The 23069-nt window shown below is 48.8% G+C and overlaps 1 protein-coding gene across 1 annotated transcript; it reads left to right on the plus strand.

Annotated features, from left to right (window-relative positions):
• The first annotated feature begins 383 nt into the window (after window positions 1-383).
• Window positions 384-11361, plus strand: GPR20 (G protein-coupled receptor 20). Its single transcript, XM_075920043.1, is given in 4 exon segments — window positions 384-661; window positions 663-710; window positions 712-858; window positions 9983-11361. Coding segments are annotated over 4 exon segments (1338 nt in total). The 5' UTR covers window positions 384-616; the 3' UTR covers window positions 11081-11361.
• Window positions 11362-23069: the final 11708 nt, after the last annotated feature.

Below are 23069 nucleotides of genomic sequence, written 5' to 3' on the forward strand. Positions count from 1 at the left end.
CAGGTTACAGAGATTAGCCGACTGTTTGCAGTCTGGTAGCATTCAGGGTTTGAAATACACCTTAGTCCCTGTCTAGACAACTCATTCTGTCTTTGCTTCCCTAGTTTGTCCTCCTCCAGCCATGACCAGCCAGGGTAGTGATTCAGGATCTGTATGAGAGCCTGGCAGGAACAAAGCAGTGTGCCCAATGCTGTCTATATTATTGAATGTGAAAAAGAAAAGTCTGCCAGAGTGACAGTTTCTCGCCTGTCCCCCGAATTCACTGGTGGAAGAGGAAGCTCTTGATAAAAGCAATGAGACTAGACAAAGTCCATGTTAAAATTGCCTTACACCACAGTGCACAAAATATTATCCTGATGTGTACAACGTTAGAGGAGGGACATTTTGCCTGCATCATTCAGTCTTTGGCTTCCTGTGTCTTTTGGGCGGACTAGAGTTCATCTCCTCACGGAGGTAGAAAAGCTACCCCATGGCGATGGATGCAGAGGGTTTCGGAGTAGAGATGCTTAGGCATTCGTACCAGAGGGAAGGTGTTAAGTCGTCTCCAAATTTCTAGCACTTTGTAAGTTTCAGACAGACTTGGGCGAGGAGCCAGGTGCTTGCGAAGAAATTCTGAATGCTGAAGGCAAGAAGTGGATTTTTTTTCTTAGTATATTTTTTCCCTCTCAGTTCCAATGCTATATTTAGGGAGGAGAGAGGCGGGGAGAGAAGGAATTAGGAATTTCTTCATCTTCCGCAGTCACTCCAGCTGCTCCGCTCCTCAGTACCGAAGTCTCCTTTTGGGCTGACACTCAGTTCCACTGGGGAATTTTCTTAACCAGAGATCCTGTAAGGGCTGAAGAGGAAACCAGACCAGAGGTAAGTCAGCTGGTCCGTCCTGAGGCAGTGCATAATAATAACTGCTCTGATGAACAATGGTTAGTTATTAGTCCAGGAGAATGGCTGACATTGCTTCAGCAAAGGTTTGCGTGTCCTTGTGCACATCTCTTAAACTTCTCTGTAGCCAAGTTTGTAAAATAGCATCTCCCTATTTACCTACTTCACAGGGAAATTGCCTGTTGCACAGTGAGAATTATTTCAGGTCTACAGCAGGGGCAAGGAACCTTTTTTGGTTCAGGAGCTGCTGACCCACAGAAAAATCAGTCGGGGGCTGGGGTTGTGGGGAGGCAGCGAGGGGCTGGAGTGCCAACGCAGGCTCCCCCATGCTAGGGGATGCCCTAAGCCTCGGGGACCAGATCCAGGCAACCCAGGGGCCGCATCTGTCCCGTGCAATGTAGATTCCCCACCCTGGACGACAGAGCGGTTTTGCCACTAACATCTATCACTACTTTGGGCTTGTGTGTTGCTGTTAAATGTGAATTCTTGTTAAAGGACAGATTAAAAAGTAGGCAGGTCGTGATGCTCTTTGCGCTGTCTCTCAGCGCCTGTCACAGAAAACGAGGCTGGCTGAGGACAGAGGTACAGGTCTAAGCTGTACAGTGCAGCAGAAAGTAACAAACAAAGAAAAACGCTGCTTCCCTTCTTTTAATAAAGCATCACGGTCACTATTAGAAGAAACACTTTAGTGCAGTCACGTGATGTGGCTGCAACTAGTGGGAAATTTCGGGTAAAATACTCGATCCATGGCTCATTTCAAACTTGTTCCTAAGCTGAGATTAAACTCGCAAAGTCCTTGCAGTTGATCAGAACTGCAGTGACCATGGTATGTGTCTAGTGCTAAGAAAAAGAGGTGAAAATTTCACTAAAAAGGGTCAAGACTCCAAGCAAATATTTATTTCCTTTGGGACCTTTGTGAGTGATCTATAGAAAAAGAAATAGGAAGACAGTCCAGTCCAATGGAAAGGGCAGTTGACTGGGAATCATAAAAGGTGCAGTCTCTTCCCAGCTTTGCCAAGAACCTGCTCCGTGCCTCAGTTTCCCCATCAGTAGGCAGAGGATAATGGTGCTAACAAAACACTTGAAGATCAAGGGCTGACACGGCTGCATAAGAATGAAATATTTTGATAAGGATTCAGGAGAAGCTGCGTACACTGCACTCTCTATTCTTTCTCATACTATCCAAACTCTGGAGTGGCCCATATTGGTCTCTATACTGGATATGACTAACATTCAGGGAGTTTATGTGGGGAAGTGATATCTTGGATGTCACGCTGATGGAGTGATTCTCATAGGCCTGTCTTTGTTTAGCACATAACCCTGGGTGAGGAAGTTAAGCAACCAAACACATCTCCCTATCGAAAGGAGAGACTGCCATTTATAACCCCCGCCAATTCTGCTCAGATCTGTTGTCAAATGTAAGAGCAGCCAAGCAGCTGGAAGAAAAGTAAAGTGTGGGGTTTCAGCTTACTAGACAAATGGCTCAAGGCTCAGAGGTCTTTCTAATAAAAAAAACCCTTCCCTTTCCAGAAGGTACTGCAAAGATATCTTGAGCCTCTTATAGGGCATTGCTACGTAATATAGATAGATAGAGAGATGGTGGACAGTATGGCATAAAATGTATTTCTCTTGTATATTTGCCCTCCAGTCTGCTCACTAATCCATCTCTAACCGGTGGACTATTAGCATTCAAAATCTCTGGTGCCTCTTTCCAAAAGCGGCCCCTTTTCTAAAATAATAAAGAGCTTGTTAGAAAAAGGTCTGTCTTCCTCCCAGACATGGACTCCTTCCCCCCGCCCCCCAGTTTCATTGATCCCCCAACTGGGATTGACAGTTCTTAGTCTTTAATCAACGAGGTCTGAATTCCTGCATGACATCCAATCTAGAGACTGTTGTGTCCACGGGAGGTATGACATTCCAACGCTTCCCATCAGATGGCATCTGATTCTAGCTCTGGCAGATTGTGAGACATTGGACCTTCAAATTCATAATGGGAGAGCTGACTAGATAATTGGTACAGAAATGAAAATGCATTGCTTAATTTTTGTCTTTCCTAGGCCAGCCTCTGGTAACTATGGGTGCATCTACACTGCACCCATAGCTCAAAATAAGCTACGCAATTTGAACTATGCAAATTGCGTAGCTTATTTCGAGTCAATTTCAAAATAGCTTATTTTGAAATTTGGTGCTGCCTACACAGCACTTATTTCAAAATAAATCACTATTCTGAACCATCCCTTACTCCTCGTGGAATGAGGTTTACAGGGACATCGGGACAGTGAGCCTGTTATATTTGGAAATAATGGGCGCGCTCAAAAGATGCGGAATAGCTATTTCGGTATACCAAATAGTGCTGCAGTGTAGACGTAGCCTAAAGCTTTCCAGGAAGAGGGATATGCAAAATACTAGGATGTTTGAAAAGTCTACACATTTCAGGAGCAGCTTTTCTCAAAAATGTGGCATAAACACGTCCGTGATGGCATGAAGGTTTTATTGCAGTAGTGGGCAACCTGTGGCCTACGGTTCTATGTGTGTCCCGTGAAATATTTTGTTTCCCATTGCCCACATGCAGGGTTGCCAGATTCCACTGGTTTCCGTCTATTCTTTCCTACCAGGGTTATTTAAATGACATGCACGTAATGCAAAGGCACAGGAAGTGAAGTGCACGATGATTGCACACACCAGTCACCGTGAGAGCCTGGCGCTCCCTCTGCAACCAATCAAAGCACTGCTTCCATTCAGGCAACACGCCCTGCAAATTCTAGGTAGACAAGCTCAGTTAACCAAACTTCCCTATCCCAGGAGGCTGTCTGGGGTATTGAGATGAAAGAGGGCCCCTCGTGCAACCCATTCATTAGCCTAGGTTGCCCATTGCAGTTTTATTGGCATCCAGACAGGCAATCTGTGGAATGTAGCCACTTGAGAGTCGTAAGAATGACCTCATCACAGCACTGAGCATTGTGTGTAGATATTTAGTGATAGGCTAATGAGAGATTTCCACATATATGTAGGTCTGCTTATCCCCTCACTTCTACTGGTGTAAAAGAGGAGTAACTGTTGAAGTTAGTAGTTACACCATTGCAAAATAGACAGAGTAACAGACAAGGCCTTGAATATTTCTTACTTTGCTGATTTGTATTTTCACAAGCTTCATTCCATATGTTCCATGCTTGAGCTATGACAGGGCTGGAGGAAGGCAGCTCCTTTCCGGTTTTACATAGAGGCTGTGTCTAGACTGGCCAGTTTTTCTGGAAAATCAGCCGCTTTTCTGGAAAAACTTGCCAGCTGTCTACACTGGCCGCTTGAATTTCCGCAAGAACACTGACGATCTCATGTAAGATCGTCAGTGTTTTTGCGGAAATACTGTGCTGCTCCTGTTCGGGCAAAAACCCTCTTGCGCAAATCATTTGCGCAAGAGGGCCAGTGTAGACAGCACAGTACTGTTTTGTGCAAAAAAGCCCCGATGGCTAAAATGGCGATCGGGGCTTTTTTGCGCCAAAGCGCGTCTAGATTGGCACGGACGCTTTTCCGTAAAAAGTGCTTTTGTGGAAAAGCGTCTGTGCCAATCTAGATGCTCTTTTCCAAAAATGCTTTTAACGGAAAACTTTTCCGTTAAAAGCATTTCCGGAAAATCATGCCAGTGTAGACGTAGCCAGAGAGTCTCCAGAGTGTCTAGCATTGCCAGTCTATCACTCGGCATCAGCCAGAGCATCGCCTTCTAGCTTGCATTCAGGAAGATTGCATCCATGCCAAACCAATAGTCTGATTACATTTCAAAAAGTAATTCTGAAAAATTTAATTCAACTTCTTTTAATTGACAAAAATCAGTTTCGCTCTTTGGCATGATGCTAACAGGACGTTAGACTATGCAATGCTGGGATAGTTTTCAGAGGGGATGCTCCTGCCATTTAACATGTGAAGGAAGATCCCTGTGTCCCTTATCAGATGACAGGATCCTGACCTACACTGCAAACTCTTAGGGTGCATCTACACCACACCTGTAGCTCGAAATAAGCTTGAGCCACGCAAATTGTGTGGCTTATTTCGAATACATTTTTAAATAGCTTATTTTGTAATTTGGCACTGTCTAAACAGAGCCAAATTTCAAAATAACCCACTATTCCGAAACGTCCCTTACTCCTTGTGGAATGCGGTTTACAGGGACATCGGAATAGTGAGCCCGTTATATTTCAAAATAACGAGTTTGCTGTTAAGACATGGGATAGCTATTCCGGGATATCAGTGGTATCCCGAAATAGCGCTGCAGTGTAGACATAGCCTTAGGGTATGTCTACACTACAGCGTTATTTCAAAATATGTAATTTCAAAATAGTTATTTCGAAATATTGTATTTCAAAATAATGCATCTACACACAAAATGCATTTCGAAATAGCTTTTTGCTATTTCAAAATATCATGTCCACACTGATTGGATGCTGAATCGCGTTTAAGGCCAGCCAGAACTGGTTCCAGCAGGGCATCAGGTCAGAAATTACCTTGTGGCCAGGGCAGCCAGCAAGGCACCCTGGGAAGGGCTGGAGGCCCCCTATTTCGAAATAAGCATCTACACAGAGCTTATTTCGAAATAGCAATTTTGAAATTGGCACTATTCCTCGTGGAATGAGGTTTACCAACTTCGAAATAAGCCCTCCGCTATTTCAAATTAATTTCGAAATAGCAGTTGGCTTGTGTAGACACTAAGGGTATGTCTACACTACCCCGCTAGTTCGAACTAGCGGGGTAATGTAGGCATACCACAATTGCAAATGAAGCCCGGGATTTGAATTTCCCGGGCTTCATTTGCATAAGCGGGGTGCTGCCATTTTTAAATCCCCGCTCGTTCGAACCCCGTGCAGCGAGGAGTAACGATAGTTCGGAATAGGAAGCCTAGTTCGAACAACCTAGTTTGTGCCCCGTGTAGCCGCGCAGCATGGGGTTCGAACGAGCGGGGTTTTAAAAATGGTGGCGCCCCGCTTATGCAAATGAAACCCAGGAAATTCAAATCCTGGGCTTCATTTGCAAGTGCGGTATGCCTACATTACCCTCCTAGTTTGAACTAGGAGGGTAGTGTAGACATACCCTAAGAAAGTTATTTTGAAATAACTTTAAAGTGTAGACATAGCCTATTAGTGTGCATGTATAATCCACCACTCAGTGTACGTGAGAGGACGTGTGCTGTGCTGATTCACAGAGGCTGTGAGTTATTAAAGCCACAAGCTGTGCAAATTTGGCTCTTTAGCTCAAGTTGTAACAGCTTGTGTGTTTAGTGTTGAAGGTCAGCAGTTCAGCCCTGGTGGAGAATAATTGAAGAGAGAGTGGAGAATAAGTGAAGGTCTATGAGTACTACCCCCCTTTTCAGTCTCTATCCAACTTCCAAATCTTTCATGCATCAGAACGAAGCTTTCATGCCCTTGCTTTTTCCTTAAGGCTATTTAAGTTTGAGCAAAATACTTCCCCATTGAAAAAAAATTGAGACTTTTTCTATAAGTTGTAACGCCAAATAAGTTGGGAAGTTTGGTAACGGGGGAAGCTGAATACGGCATAGGAAAAGCCTTAACAGAAAAGAAATTCTTTGGAGTGTTCTGGGAAAAAGAAAAAATGTGCATGACTTGACGAAGTTATAAGGGCTTGAAAACAGTTCTCTGAATAGAAATAGTGGCCAGGATCTGGTTTTTTAAGACGTATTGGAAGAACTTTTTTTTAAAAAAGCCCGGCATCCTAGCTGAAAGATCACACCTGGTTAGAGTTTTTTGCCGTCTTTTGTGCCACAAGCTTGACGTTTGGGTAACAGCGGTTTTGATGAGAGCGGGTAATAACATGGAATATGACTGAAAAGTGCTGAATTCACGCTCCTGAGGACTGAAATTCTTCAGCCACAGAATGACCTTAGTAAAGCCAACTTTCCCCCAGTCAGCCCTAGCCAATATGCCTCAGGTCTGAGGCAATGGGGCACATTCTCGGGATCATCATGATCAGTCAGGGATAGATTTTTAAAGAGAGTCTAGTCACCTAAAGATGTAGCGAGGTGCCTGGGGATATTTTTGGAAGCATATTGGTGCCTAACTCCCATTGGTTTCAATAGGGGTTAAGCACTTCTGAAATCTTCTTAGCTGCATGTTTAGGTGCCTAAATACCTTTGGCCACCCTGGTGTATTCAGACCTTCGCTGCTGTTGAGAATACTAATGAAGGTGCCAATTAGTGATGGTTCTTTTAGAGATGGGATCAATTGTTTCCTAGAGAAACCAGCACAAGCCATATAATCTGTGAGCTCCCCCCGCCTCCCTCCGAAACGTGTTTCACTCATTTCCTTTCCTTGTACCAGCTGAGCGCTGCTTGATCCCCGGGTATTCTGCTGGGAGTATGCCGCACAGCCATTCTCTCCAAGCTGACTGAGAGATGTATGGCATAGAAGCCACCCTCTGTGTGCTGTCTGCAGAAAATACCATATTTGGCCAGTCTGAGCCATAGCTGAGCAAGAACTAGCCAGCGGGAGGATCGGACAATTTAAATTGAAAGAGAGTGGGTTTAACCCTTTGTTTATAAACAGGATGATAAATCACTGGAGGAAATTTAAACACAGAGAGGCTGCAAAACTAAACACACGCTGAAGCCATTCCCTGAGAGCTGGGTAACATTCAAAGGCCGGAGGTGGGTGGGGGTGGGAATTCGCCCAGCTGTTTGGATTCAGGACTGTGAGATGGGGGAAAAGCCAAAGCATTAACTTGGACTGTTTATTTGAATTACGCGCTGGCTGGCTTGTTAATGTTCTTTTTAGTCTTGGCTGTCACACCTTAGGGCTCTCTCGTTCCCTCTCTCTGGACTCCCTCTTCTGAGATCCTGCCTGTATATGCTGCGAAATAACCTCTTGCCAGTGCATGTGCTTGCTACAACTGAGTTTGGTTTATTCCCCTGGGGCTGCCTGTCTTCGGCATGCCTGATCCAAAGGCCAAGGAACTCAGGAGAAAGGCTTCCCTGGACTCTGCTAAGCACTGGATCAGGCTCCTAAAGCAGAGGCCAAAACTGCAGAAGCAAAACTAAAAATGCAGTGAATGAAAACCTGGTGGCTGGCGCGGCTCTGCTGAGGTGCCACGAAGCATTGAGGCTACGTCTACACTGCGGGTGTTTTGCAGAGGAGGATATGCAAATGGAGTGCCCATCTGCATATCTTGCATGCTCATTTGCATATCTCACACGCTTGTTTGCATATCCCCATCCACACACACACAAAAAAAGACCCGCTGTGTAGATGTAGCCTGAGACAACAGGGAAGGAGAATTTAGGGTCTGGTGCAGCAAAGCATCCATCCATTTCTCATCTGGCACAAACCACCCCACAGGGTGGCCTAAGTCAGTGATGGTCAAACTTTTTTTCTCATGCCACAGCTGAAGATTGTTGATGCCCATGACCCAACTTAATTTGACTGGAGTGTGAGCTCCAGGGCGGGGCTGAGGATGAGAGCTCTGGGCTGTAGGAGGGGAGGTCTGGCTTTGGAGGTGGGGGGAGCAGGGCTGGGGCAGGAGGGACTTATCTTGAGCCGCTCCTGGTCAGCGGTGCAGTGGGGGGGGCTAAGGCAACTCCCTGCCTCTCCTGGCACCTCAGACCGTGCTGCGCTCCAGACGCTGCCAGCAGCAGGTTTCCAGCCAAGGGGAGTTTGGAGCTAGTGCTCAGGGCGGGGGCAGTGAGTTGAGCCCTATGCACTCCCCTCCCCCAGGAGCCAGACTCATCATTGTAGTTGCCCTCCCCTCTCCCACCCTCTCTCTTCCCCTCTCCCAGCTCCTTTTCCCAGTCTACACGGCCCCTTCTTGTGCAAGAAAAACCTTCTTGCGCAATGCCGTTACGCCTATTACTTTTCAGGAAGAACGGCATTGCGCAAGAAGGTTTTTCTTGCACAAGAAGGGGCCGTGTAGATGCTCCTTCTTGCGCAAGAGCCTCGTCTGAAAAAAATGGTGGCTCATTAGGTATGCAAATGAGGCTCAGGGATATTCCACGCTTAGCCTCATTTGCATATTACTCACGCAGGAAGCCGCGAGTGTAGACGTAGCCCAAGTGTAGATGTAAGGCAGCAGACTCGTTCATCTACAGGGAGACTCAAACCTGGGACATCTGGAGCTTAGTGCAGGAGCCTCTACCTCAGGAGCTAAAAGCCAGCTGGAGCTCAGCTCAGGCTATAAGCAGACTCATTATTCTCTCTGTAAGTGATCTCAGTGCCACTAGATGGGACAGTACGCCACACTCGGATGGTGTGTGGGTTACACAGACATAACCTAATTTGACTTTGCATATTACTGCACCGTCTGTCCACCCTCAGATCTTTCCCTCCCTGATGTTTATTATTGCATCATGTTACGCCTCTCCAAAACATGGAGTATATGCATTTCTGGGCAGCAGCATGGCTCTGCTTTGCTTGTAAGAGGTGGTGACGTGATCACGGACTGAGACAATCTGGCCTCAGGCCACCGGGGAGAGTTAATTATTCATAGATTCCCAAGCCAGAAGGGCTCCTGATGATCATGTCATCTGACTTCCTGTGTAACACAGGCTACAGAACGTTCCCCAAATAATTCCTAGAGCTGATCTTTTGGAAACACCCCCCCAATCTCAATTTGAAAATTGCCAGTGATGGAAAATCCACCACCACCCTTGGGCAATGCCTTCAAAGCATTGCCTCCTAGGCCGTGTCCAGACTCAGGGGTTTTTTCGGGAAAAGTAGCCTTTTCCCGAAAAAACTTCCCCTGCATCCAGACTCAAGCCGCGTTCTTTCGAAATTATTTCGAAAGAACGCGGCTTTTCTTTCGATGGCGGTAAACCTCATTTCACGAGGAAGAACGCCTTCTTTCGAAAGTTCCTCTTTCGAAAGAAGGCGTTCTTCAATGTACAGAGGCCGTCTTCGAAAGAGAGCATCCAGACTCGCTGGGTGCTCTCTTTCGAAAAAGCGGATTGCTCTTTCGAAAGATCCGCCTGCAGTCTAGACGCGATCTTTCGAAAGAGGCTCTTTCGAAAGAAGCCTGCAGTCTAGACATAGCCCTACTGAGGCTGCAATGGTCTCTGTTGTCACCCCCTGAATAAGCCTGTAAATATCTCTTTGCTATTGTTTCCTTATTCCAGGTCCCCAGGGCACTGAGTATGCATGCCTCCTCCACCCGAGTACCAGACCTCAACCCTCTCAACACCACGATGGCGCCCAACTCTAGCGGTCCCAATAGGAGCAGCTTGTTCGAAAAGTTCATCCATATGGACCAAGAACTGTACCAGGACTTTTACAGCCTGTGGATAGCCCTGATGGTGGTCCACGTCATCATTTTCCTGGTGGGCGTTGTGCTAAACAGCTTGGCTCTCTATGTGTTCTGCTTCCGCACCAAGACGAAGACCACCTCAGTCATCTACACCATCAACTTGATTGTGACCGATCTCCTCGTGGGCTTCTCCTTGCCCATCCGAATCATTATGTTCTACACTGCGGGGGAATGTCAGAAATGTTCCCTGGTTCACATCTTTGGTTACTTTGTCAACATGTACTGCAGCATCCTCTTCTTGACGTGCATCTGCATTGACCGGTACCTGGCCATTGTGCAGGTGGAAGCCTCTCGTAAGTGGAGGAACCCCAGCTGCGCCAAGTGGATCTGCATGTTCATCTGGGTCTTTGCAACCGCGGTGACCTTCTCCATCCTGACCATGGCGATGACCTTCGGTCCCTGCTGCCTCGCCAAGATCTTTGCCCTGATGGTCTGCGAGTATTTCTTCCCGCTCATCATCATCATCTTCTTCACCACCAGGATCATGTGCGCGCTGTCCAAGCCCAACCTCATGCACCAGAGCCGGGAGAGGCGCATGAGGGCCGTCCAGCTCCTCACCACCGTCCTCATCATCTTCATGATCTGCTTTACACCCTTCCATGTGCGTCTGGTGGCCATTTCCATCAACCCGGACATGTCCCGGGACGTCAGCTTAATTGTCTACAATGTGACCGTGACTCTGAGCAGCCTCAACAGCTGCATGGACCCCATCGTCTACTGCTTTGTCACGAACAACTTCCAGTCGACCATGAAAAACATCTTCAGGAAATCAGAGCCTGAGCAGGCCAGTGGGGACATCGTCTGTATGAACAAGAGCTCCAAGGTCTCAGGTACAAATGCTATCATTGCCTTCTCAAACACAATAGGCAGCCCTTTGGGCTTACCTTCAACAAACAGTACACAGATATAATCAGGTCCTAGAGGGACACAAGCCAGTGTGGAATATTGTCGGGCCGCGTGGTTCTAATACCCTTGGCCTCGCTTTTTCTAATATGAGTTTTGGAACAACTGTTAGAATTTATTCCTTAAGAACACGATGCTCTTTTTGGAAAGAGAAACTCTCCGTGCTGTTGGTACCAATACAAAAGAAAGTCCATTAATTACAGTTCACAACAGGAATGCTCCATTTGCATTTTAATATAAATGCTTTCCTAGCAGCAAATCCATTACTGTTGTGGTCTTTTTTTTTTTCACTGTACACTAAGCTACCAAGCTGCTAGAGGACTTAGCGGGCCATGAACACTCTTCTCGTCTGTGAAAGCCTCCCAGCTGTGGGAACATGCTTATAAATAATCTTGTTGCGCGACCAGAGTGCTACTGCACTTTCAGGTGACTAGACAGCAGAGATTTAAAACACCCAGCGGAGTTGCCAGTTTCAACTGACTGTACTGAAGCAGGACAAAATAAATTGCTTCCACTTGTCACTAGCAGCTGGTCAGATGTTTCTGGAACGCATCTGAGCCTCCACAGGGAAAGCACTCTAAAGCGAAACAACATGCCCCGCCCCCCCGACACCAAATAGTTCAGTGATGAGGAAACGGTTTGTATGACGTTGTACAATCTATACGCATGTATTGCTTGGTGCAACTTATTCAGCTGGATCACCAGCTTCCTTGTGTTTCAGCCAGGCGTGAAAGAAGCTACGTGATTTCTTGGAGAAACTGTTTTCTCCACGTTTGCTGCCTCTTCCAGCAAATCAGCAGTGATGAAATGAAGATGCGTCAGCTTTCTTGGAGTCTCTTTTTTATGCGGCAGCATTAAATTAAGGTTTGCTATGTCAGATCTGACCAATGGTCCAACTAATCTGTATCCTGCCTTTCCTTTAAAGCTCCAGAGAAAAGCAAAGGAAAAACCCCAAAAACCGAACAAACAAAACCTCACCACCACCAAACCCCACAACTCCATAAAGCACATAGGAGGAAAGCCCTCTGAGGGCAGAGCCCTTGGCATGAGTTAAGACCTATGTTTAGGATTTAAATTTAGTTGAGGGCCCTCTGCACAGGCATGAACGTCACATCTTTCAATTTCCATCATTCCAGGAGGAAGGGCCAAATTCCCTTCTGATACAGTAATCAGTTCCCCCCCTCCCTCCACTCCCCAAGCAGGTGTGTATGTTTACACCCTTCTGCGACAATGAATGGCCTTTTTTCATCATGCAGCGTAATAAAACCAGTCAGCCCTTTGTAAAACTCCCACTGCAATGCTAGACTCACTGCATCCATGCAAATGGACACGCACAGCACCCGGATTGCAATGTGCTATTTTCCATAGTACAGTGCTGGCTGGTGGCTGTATTGTGTGCACTCTGTGTGGCACCATTAAAAAAGCAGAAGCATGAAAAAGCATCCCTCAGAAACAGTGAGCCCTGCAGCCAGAAAGGAAATGACCATTGCTGTGATTATTCCACTAATTGAAATGCCACTTGACTTGGAATATTTCCAACAGGTTCCAGACAGCTAACTAAGTTTGAGGAACAGAGCAATAGATCTATTGGTTACTGGGGCTACTAGTTCTCCAACTTCAACTAGTAAAAAGCAGCTGAGACTAGTTAAAGGATGCAAATGGGACCTACTGGATTTTCCCCCAGCAAACGCTGTGCCCAAGAGCTAGCGAAGGAGAGATATGAGTCAAAATTTACACATGCGGGTCAAATCCTGCTCTTGGTACAGGGAGCCAAGTGAAGGAATGGGGCAATGGGAGTTTGTGCAGGGTGGTGTGCCCCGTTTCCTGATTGTGGGGAGAAGTCAGGGATTTCCCCCTCGGAGTGGTCCCCCCATCTCACTCAGGAGGTCTAGGGGAGGTAGGAGCCTCAGGAGTAAGGGAAGTGTGTGGGGGGGGATTTTGTGAAGGCCAAGGTGTGGGAAGGAGTCAGGAGTCTGGGGAGGTCAGGGGACTGTGATGGGGAGGAATCTGTGAGAGAGATTATTAAGCAACAGGTGGGAAACAGGATTCCTGTGACAACCTGAGGTTGGGGCTTTTGGGGGACAATAGGGTTGAGGCGGGGAGGGCCTGTGGCAACAGCATGGCAGAGAAGCCACCGCACTACAAGAAACCTGCGCCATGCAACCCCAATCGTGGCAAAGAACCGCTGCGACTTACTGCCGGGGGAACGGTGGTCGGAGCACTCTCTGGGACCTGGGCAGATGTGCGCTGGCTGCCAGAGGCGGGCATGCCCCATTCGAGGCATCACACTTGGCGGTCCCAGGGACTGTCCATGCACCTGTTCCCAGAGCACTCCGGCAGGGCTGTGCATAGTGCTGCAGCGGTGAGAAGGAGCAGTGTGCCCCCCCCCTGCTAACACATGCTGCAAAGTGTAGTTTGCACACAAGCCTGCTGGGGAAACCTAAGACCCCCCAGACTGGCAGGCCCCAGCTTTGGGTGGTGGAGAAGCACCCGCCAGGCCCCAAAATCTCTTGAGTATTCAGTGGGTCTCTTCCCCAGCCGATACACTGCTGCTCTAGGGATGGATGGCTGCCTAACCCAGCTCTCGTCTCGCAACGCGCCGCCACACCACTGAGCAAGATCTAGCTCTGAGGCAGCTCATCCCCTGTCTGAACACGATGCCCGCAAGCCCGCAGGTCACTGTGCCTGAGGAAAGCATGCAGGTGAAAAGCAGGTAACAGGGCACATTCAGATTGCAGACACAAACTGGCCCCCGTGCACGCACACCTTGGCGTTGGTAGACGCAGTGTGTGTGTCTTTCTCCTCTCAGGCGGGACCGGTGTTTATTTCCTTCCTGGTGGTTTGGTCTCTTCCAACATTCCTCACATGGCACATCTTTTGCAGACGGCTGTGTCTGAAAATGTCGGGCAGGCTCCTTACAGCCTTCTGCGCGCGATTCTTCTGGTGAAGGCCACGGGAGCTACGCACGTGGGCAGCTTGCAGGGTCAGGATCTTAGACCCAACATAGTAGTACTACTACAAATAATTAATCATAATAATTAATAATAAATAGGGATGTCTGGAAATTCAGCATAATCAGCTTCAACTGTAAATCCGAGGCGATTCTCGGAAGCTCATCAGAAAGAGCTTTGTGAAAAAGGCCAGGCATTTCATTGTAGCTGTAATGTCCATTTACCTTTTGTTCCTGGGGGCGTGGGTGTTTTATTCCCGGGTGTTTTGAATGTATGTCGACTCTCCTGAAGACACTGCCCGTGAACTCGCCTTCTCCACTGGTTGTCAGTGGCTAACAAAGAGGCTGTCTGCAAAGTGTTATGTGTATTTATGTCTGATGTAAACAATTTGTATTGCAAGAAGTCCTGTATTAAGTGTAACAGTAGCCACTAGAGTCAGTGGGTGCTGACTTCTGGTACGTGGGGGTATGTCTACACTACCCCGCTAGTTCGAACTAGCGGGGTAATGTATGCATACCGCACTTGCTAATGAAGCCCGGGATTTGAATTTCCCGGGCTTCATTAGCATAAAGCCGGCTCCGCCATTTTTAAAAGCCGGCTTGTTCGAACCCCGTGCCGCGCGGCTACACGCGGCACGGGCTAGATAGTTCGAACTACGTAGTTATTCCGAACTATCTGTACGCCTCGTGGAACGAGGTGTACAGATAGATCGGAATAACTACGTAGTTCGAACTATCTAGCCCGTGCCGCGTGTAGCCGCGCGGCACGGGGTTCGAACAAGCCGGCTTTTAAAAATGGCGGAGCCGGCTTTATGCTAATGAAGCCCGGGAAATTCAAATCCCGGGCTTCATTAGAAAGTGCGGTATGTATACATTACCCCACTAGTTCGAACTAGCGGGGTAGTGTAGACATACCCTGGCAGAGGTGTACAACCTTCTGTCACCTGGGCATATGTCAGGTGATGCAGGGCAGGAAATAAAGTTGTCTTTTACTACCATGCCTGTGTGTGACACCTTATTTCATGAAGCATGTTTGCTATTTCAGAATGCCTTGCCATTAATGCTGTCGTGTTCCATAAATTCATAAGAATGGCCACACAGGGTCAGTCCAAAGGTCCATCTAGCCCAGTGTCCTGTCTTCCAACAGTGGTCAATACGAGTTGCCCCAGAAGGAGTAAACAGAACAGGCAGTCCCCAAGCGATTCCTCCCCTGTCACCCATTTCCAACATCTGACAAACAGCATCTGTAGGCACCATTCCGACCCATCCTGGCTAATAGGCATTGATGGACTTACTCTGGGGGACAGGAACCCTGGACCCTTAGCCGAAAAGTCTGATGCTCTACCAGCTGGCACCATATTTCTCGTCATAGATGCACATTTCAGTTTGGGAAGCTGCAGAGCTCCAGTGTACAGCAATGATCAGAGTTTAAATGGTTTGCAAACACACTTCAACGGACAGGGCTCAGCTGGCTGCCAGATATACGCCCTACAAGAAAACCATTGACTCCAAACATCAGTTCCCCCAAAGTACCAACTTCCTTTCAGGCATTTAACAAACTAGACTCCCCCCGCCAGGCATGTGTTTAAATCCTGTCCATTCAAAGAGGGACTGGAACAACGATCCATTCTGCATAGTCAAACCACATTTCTTCCTTCCTGTTTATTTCTTTGGCCTCTGCCACCTCTCAGACGTATGGAGAGTTGATGTACGTACATAAAGGCAGATATGGGCCTGATATTCCCAGGCAATGGACTTTCGTGGGATTTGGCGGAGCTCAGATGTACGTAGCATGAATTAATATATTGTAAGTAATATATTGGTATATTTTCAAATTGGAGACTCCTAGGACTGGAAGGAATCTCAAGAGGTTCTCTAGGCCAGTTCCCTGCAGGGGCGGACCATGACTATAGGCCGACTCGGCCGTCGCCTAAGGAGCTGTCTTCAATAGCGCCCGATGATGACGTCACGGGGTGCCCGGGGCGCCCGATGATGACGTCACTCCATTGACGGCCATGCAGGCAGGGGCGCTGACCGTGTGTTCTGCCTGGGGTGCCAACTGCCACAGCCCGCCTCGGGCCGCTCCTGGTTCCCTGCACTCATGGCAGGACCAAGCACCATCTACACCAGTGGTCCTCAACGCAGTGCCCACGGGCGCCATGGCACCCGCCGGGCCATTTATGTGCACCTGCGGAGCAATCTGGGCTGGCCCCGCCCCCGGGTGTGCAACAGGTGCCAGGCCCGGGCGCGCGGCGCCATGGCGGCCCCTGCCTGGGGTCGCGGCACATGCTGGTGCCAGCCCCGGGCGCGTGGCGCATGCTTGGCCCCGCCCCCAGGCATGTGGCCCGTGAGTGGCCCCGTACGCGCTGCGTGTGAGTGGCTCCACCCCCAGGCGCCCGGGAAACCCCAAAACGTTGGGGATCACTGATCTAGACCATCCCTGATTGGTGTTTCTCTAACCTGCTCTTAAACCTCTCCAGAGATGGAGATTCCACAATGTCCCTAAGAAATTTATTCCAGTGTTTCACCTCCCTGACAGTTAGGAAGTTGAGTGCTAGAGGAGGCTTAAGAGGCTGGTAAGACAGGGTAAAGGGGGTGCAAGCTGACAGATGTGATGGGCTCAGCGGTATCCCAGGATATCAGGTGGCATCTTAAATGGGGTGGTAAGCGGTCACACATACCCCTTACCCAGTGCTTCCAGAGGAGCTGGTACCCTTCCCCGTGCTGGTTATTGAGCCCCGCCCCGCTTGCCTTGTTGGGTGCCCTGTGACCCCTTACTATCAGAGCCCCCTTTCCCTGAATGCATCCTAGTAGGGAGGCACAGTTAAATGACCTCTCCTCCCCGTCCTTTCCATTCCCTGCCCCCCTGCCCCCACTCTGATGTTTCATCCAATCCTTCTTCCCATAACATAAGAACTAGGGATCACCAAATGACATAAATAGGCAGGAGGTTTAAAAACAAACAAAAGGAAACGTTTCTTCATTCAACACACAGTCAATCTGTGGAACTCCTTGCCAGAGGATTTTGTGAAGACCAGAACTTTACAAGATTCAAAAAAGAGCTAGATAAATTCAAGGAGGTTAGGTCCATCAGTTCTTATTAGCCAGGATGGGTAGGAATGGTGTCCCTAGCCTCTATTTGGCGGGGGGTCAGGAAAAGACAGGAAAGACAGGAGAAGGATCACTTGATGATTACCTGTTTCTGTTCACTCCTTGGCTACATCTAGACTGGCATGATTTTCCCGAAATGTTTGTAACGGAAAAGTTTTCCGTTAAAAGCATTTTCGGAAAAGAGCGTCTAGATTGGCACGGACGCTTTTCTGCAAAAGCACTTTTTGCAGAAAAGCGTCCGTAGCCAATCTAGATGTGCTTTTGCGCAAAAAAGCCCCGATCGCCATTTTCGCGATCGGGGCTTTTTTGCGGAAAACAAATCTGAGCTGTCTACACTGGCCCATTTGCGCAAAAGTTTTGCGCAAAAGGGAATTTTGCCCGAACGGGAGCAGCATAGTATTTCCGCAAGAAGCACTGATTTCAGACAGTAGGAAGTCAGTGCTTTTGCGGAAATTCAAGCGGCCAGTGTAGACAGCTGGCAAGTTTTTCCGGAAAAGCGGCTGATTTTCCGGAAAAACTGGCCAGTCTAGACACAGCCCTTCTGTTTACTCCACTGTCGGCAGACAGGATACTGGGCTAGATGGACCTTTGGTCTGACCCACCCTGGCCGTTCTTATGGATGCCGGAGGGAGACTGATGGAGGGGACCCTGGCCAGCTTCCTGGACCCACTACACTAACTTCCCCACCTGCTCTGTGGCTACCACCTCAACCACTGCTCTTGATTTCATTGCCAATGCCCCCAGTGGAACACCATCAGGGACTCCATCCCTGCCATGGCCCCCACCTCCCTCAGGCTTGAGGGAGCTCCCTTGGCTGGCAGAAATGGATGAAGTAAAGGGAAAAGCAAGAGCCTTTCGGCCTCCAGAGCTTAAGCTCAGGTAGCCATGGCCCTTCCATTCACCAACTTGCCATCTGCCCCCGCCACCTCCTCTAGTCCCAGCTCTGCAGACCAGGCCCTCTTCCCCACCCGGCACATGGTCAGGTGGGGCTTGAGAAGAGGAGTGGGAGAAGGCCTGTGCCAGGCTGCGGGGGGGGGGAGCAATTTCCCTTCACCTTGTCCCCCTACTCCAAAGCCAAGGCCTTGCCCCTGGACGCATCCCTCTGGCTGGCCCTCCCCCACTACCTCCTTGGAGGGGAAATGCAGCAAATAGAAGCCATTGGTCCAGTACCCCCCACTCAGCATGTTAGCCCTTGAAGGGAGCTGCCACTGCCCAACCGTCTGCCTTGCCCCTGGCAAAGTCTAGCGAGTGGAGCCAGCCAAGGAGACAGTGGCAGCAGAGGGGGAGCAGTGACACCCCCCTTTGAGAGTCCATTCCTGAGGAGGCATTGGAGGAAGCCTCCCCCCCATCCCTTTCTCATCATGCCCCCCAGTCAGCACAGAGATGGACATCACCTCAGTTGCTAATAGGGAGGACGCTGTGGTGGCAAATGGGAACTTCTGCTCCATCTTTGAGGAGATCGTGGCCCTGTCTTGGCCTCTGTCCCCCAGGGCAGAGCGGACCCCCTGCCAACGGACTTCACTCTGAGTGACAGCTTTGTTATATTGCCCACTCCTCCTCTTTCGCCCTTCCCCAGGCCGCCTCCTCACTCTCGCTGCTAGGACACCTCTGGGCTCCTCCATCTTCCCAGCGTTGTCATGGATACGGGCACCAAACCCACCCTGGTGCATGGGCCCAACATCATAGAGGATCCCCCCTTCCCGTTTCTCTCCCTTTGACCCCCAGGCCTAGTCAAATAGTGATGCACTCCAGTAGCCTGCCTGTCATGGCCCTGCTACTGCTCTCTTCCCCTTCTCCTGACTCCATTCCTGCCCCCCGGTTCTGTTCCCATGCCGCCACACCCATCCCTTCCCCCTCTGCTTCCCATGTCACTGCCACCCGCAGGGCTGTGCTGTTTCCCTTCTCAGCCAACACCCCCCGGGAGGTGGTTTTCATATTTCCCTCTCTCAGTCCCTTTGGGGCTGCTATTCGTGCTCTGCCACTGCCCCTCATGCCAGGGATCCTGGTGGGCCACTCGGTGCCCACAGACCAGGTGCCATGCTGGAGTCCACCCCCTTTTTGCCCATCTCCATAGGCCACAGGGCTATTCTGGGGACTCAGCCAGAGGCTGACTAAAAATACATGAACCGGGCCTGGTTGCTCATATGACTCTAAGAGTGAGGCCCAGCTCACTGTCCAGCACGGGGGTGTGGGGGCGGTGAGGAATTTCCATCTCTTCCTTCAGGTTGTGAGGGCCATTTTAGGAGAGGGTAGAGGAACCGGGAAGCAGGTTGATCCTGGGCTGCTGCAGGGCTCTGAGACGGCTGGCAGCACTCCTGCCCACGTAAGCTCTCTCCTGGCCCAGCAATAAACTACCTTCGCCGCCTTGGACACCAGCGGATGTAGGCTGGGTCTCCGCAGAGGCCAGGTGCTCGCTTTCCTCTATAATATTCCTGCAGACGACCTGCACAGACTCAGGCTCTGAAGCCAGCTGGTCTCCAGAGTGGGGGAGAGAGGGTTACTTCAGCCACCTCATTGCTTTCTTGGTGGCCCTACTCGTCTTCCTTATCTATGACCCAAAGTGTGGGGGCTTGCCTGCGGCACCTCCAGGCCTCTATGGAGAGGCTGACCCTGAACCTTGTCAACACCTGGGTGCCAACAGCAGGCCCAGAGCAGGTGAGCTTCGTTCTGCAGGTGCCAGCCTTCCTCAGCTCCTTGAATCCTCACAAGAGATGCCTCCTTCAAGAGACGGATCATGGCGACCACTTCTTCTATGCCCTAGAAAAAAAAGAGAGGGCACATCATTGCCTGTGGGCACGGGGGGCAACCCCCCTCTGGATCCAGTGGAGATGTGGGGTTCTATGCCCGCCTCTTCCCCACGTAGCCGACCGACGCCAGTGTGGGGTGCTCTGGGACGGACTCCTGATGATGAGCACAGGTGAATAGGACCAGCTAGCACTGCCTCGCATGCTGTCAAATTCCCTGATGCCCACCACTAAATCCTGGGCAAAGGCAGGCCGGCTGTGAAGTTCCATGCATTCAGGGATGTCCTCAGTCCCAGCCAAGTCCTTGGGGAGGCAAACTCTGGAGTTCTCTTGGCTGGGGCTGTATTGTGTCTCTGCAGTGGTCATTTGTCTCTCCCAGATGAGGGGGGACAGCACCTGCTCTGTCTTTGCAGTCAGGTCCCTGTCTTCCACCTCCTGGCCCTGCAGAAACTCCTTTATGGTGCAGGTTGTCTGTCCTGGAGCATTCTGGCACATGCCTTCCTCCATGGCCTCCAAGGGCTCTGATACCACAGGGAGCTCTTTTACCTCCATCCAAGGGGTCTTCTGTGAGATCTCTCCAAGCTACCAATCTTCTACCAGGGCCTCCTCAGGACCTGGAAACTGGTCTCCGCGATCGGATCCATGGTGGCTGCCGAGAGGGAAGATCTTGCAGAACCCCTGCTAATCCCCCAACTTGGTGTTCATTCATATGACAGAATTCCCCTTGGTTCATGGGAAGCTGGCCCTGGATGAGTTCAGCTCCTGGGGAGGACCCCACTTTTTACCTCTCTCCACTGTGAAAAATGACCATTTAGTCCTGCTCTTGTTCCTTACGTTTTAGCCAGTTACTGATGCACCAGGGGACTTTCCCTCTTAGCCCATGACTCCTTACTTTGCTGAAAGGCTTTTGGTGAGGAGCCTAGTCAAAGGCTTGCTGAAAATCCATACCCAGTAGATCACCCTTGTCTACATGTTTGTTGACACCCTCAAAGGACCCTAACAGATGGATGAGATGGGATTTCCCACTACAATAGCCACGTTGACTCTTCCCCAATGTGTCGGGATCTGGTCATTCTGTTCTTTATTCTAGCTTCAACCAATCTGGTTAGTGCTGCAGTTAGACTTACCAACCCGTAATTGTCACGGTCCCTCTGGAGCCTTTTAAAAAAAATCTGTGTTACATTAGATAGCCTCCAGTCATCTGGTACAGAGGCAGGTTTAAAGCAAGGGGTTACATACCGCAGTTGGCATTCTGCATTTTCCTGTTTGAGTTCCTTCAGAATTCTTGAGTGAATACCATTGAGTCCTGCTGACGTTCTACCATTTAACATATCAATTTGTTCCAAATGTGAACTCATCCTTTCAGCTTTTCTGTGGCCAACTTCTAGAGAACATCACAAAGTAGCACACACAAGTTAGTGCTTCTTAACCTGACACTAACCAATAGCGTATCTAGTCCAGGATGAGTGAAATGCCACCCTCTGTCATTCACCAATTAGTGTCAACGAGTACTTCTGTACCCTGGGCAGTGAGAAGGTCTTCTCAAATGGCCACCAATGATAAACCTATTCCTTGATGCATGAAGTAATGATACACCATGAAATAATGATACACCTTGTAACCCTATTTTATCACAAACATAATGACTGACTTATAGTGCATGTACACCGTAACCCACCCAGGGAAAGCGGTCCCTATCTAGTCTTTAGGTGCTAATAGACTATTTGTTGATTTTCAGTTTTACATACTGGCTTGGCTTTCCCTTTGAAATTTATCTACCAACTGCCTCTTTTTCTCCCCCTTCTCTCCAATTTTTTCCTTCTCCCCCCCCCTTCCCTTATTTATTTTTGGTTCTGGACATCCAACACTCTGGTCATCTGAAGAAGTGGGCTGTGCCCACAAAAGCTCATGATACCATCTCCATGTTTTGTTAGTCTTTAAAGTGCTACCAGACCATTTGTTGTTTTTTAAGTTTTTCCTGTTACAGACAAACTCGGCTACCCCTCAGAAGCTTTTGAGATGTTTAATAGAGTTTTTACGATAGAAAGCCAGTTTTTCCCTACTAGAGAAATGGGATATAAGACCAGATAGATCTTTTGATCTCTTTGCATGGTCTCCAAAGGCTGGTAAAGTTATCTAGGGTCCTGATTCAGGAAAACAGCCCTCTTCAAGACACCACTTAAACGTGTTCTTTCAGTCCCATGGGGTTTTACTTAACTTTAAGGATGTGCTTAAGGGCTGCCCTGAAGCAGGACTCAAGAACCTCTTCCTTTTCCTTCATTTTTTGTTCCTGGCATGGTCCTCGTTCTCACTTCACATGGCCATTGATGGAATGTGTGGTTCAACACAGAGATGAGGGCTGCTCCCTACAAGAAGCAAAATGCACAGATTAAATCAGGCTCAGAGTATGGCCCGGGAAAATCCAGGGTTAATGTGACAATGACTTTGATGACAGCTCAGAAGACTGATCGATACGGACTCCAGCTGTTGCAAGCAAAAGATAAGCATCCGTATTTCAGTCTCCATTATGCCTTTTGGGTTTGTCTTAATAAGCACAAGCATCAAGGATGTGGGCAGAGGGCTGTCTATCACCCATCAGAATACTGGACCAAAGGAATGCAAAGGTAAATATTTGCCATTGATGTTTAGATTATGCTCCATTAATAGCAGGAAATTAAACAATTGGCAGCCTTTTCTGGTCTCCTGCTTTCTTCATTGTCTTGACAATCTAAGACCAGCTTGGCGACAGCCCAGCTGAAAAGTTAACACATTTAAGACATCAAGAAGAAATGAATCAAAGTTACCAAGTGAGGAAAACATTTTCCACATCAGACTCTTCATCATATGCATTAGTTTCCATCCAAATGGAATGAAGAATCCAGCATCTCTACCTGCTATCTCCCCAAAAAGCACCATCCACCAAGGCTAAAACATCTGATGTGGAGTTGCCATAAGAGATCTCAATATGCCTGCGAAAGCCTCTAACTTTTCCTTAGCTCGATGTGTTCTGGCCCCAAAAGACAGTTAACCTGTTGCCTTTCATCATATCACCCCAGAGGAATTTGCCAGGGGGGTGGATTTCGATCATCACTTTATAATCTTTGATGAAAATCCCCCCCAAAAAATGCAAAGGGAGAGTTGTTTCAATAGAACTTTCTAAGTTGATCGTTGAAAGTCAATAGTCACTGTAA

This window comes from Pelodiscus sinensis, chromosome 2 (genome assembly GCF_049634645.1).
Source record: "Pelodiscus sinensis isolate JC-2024 chromosome 2, ASM4963464v1, whole genome shotgun sequence".
NCBI lineage: Eukaryota > Metazoa > Chordata > Testudines > Trionychidae > Pelodiscus > Pelodiscus sinensis.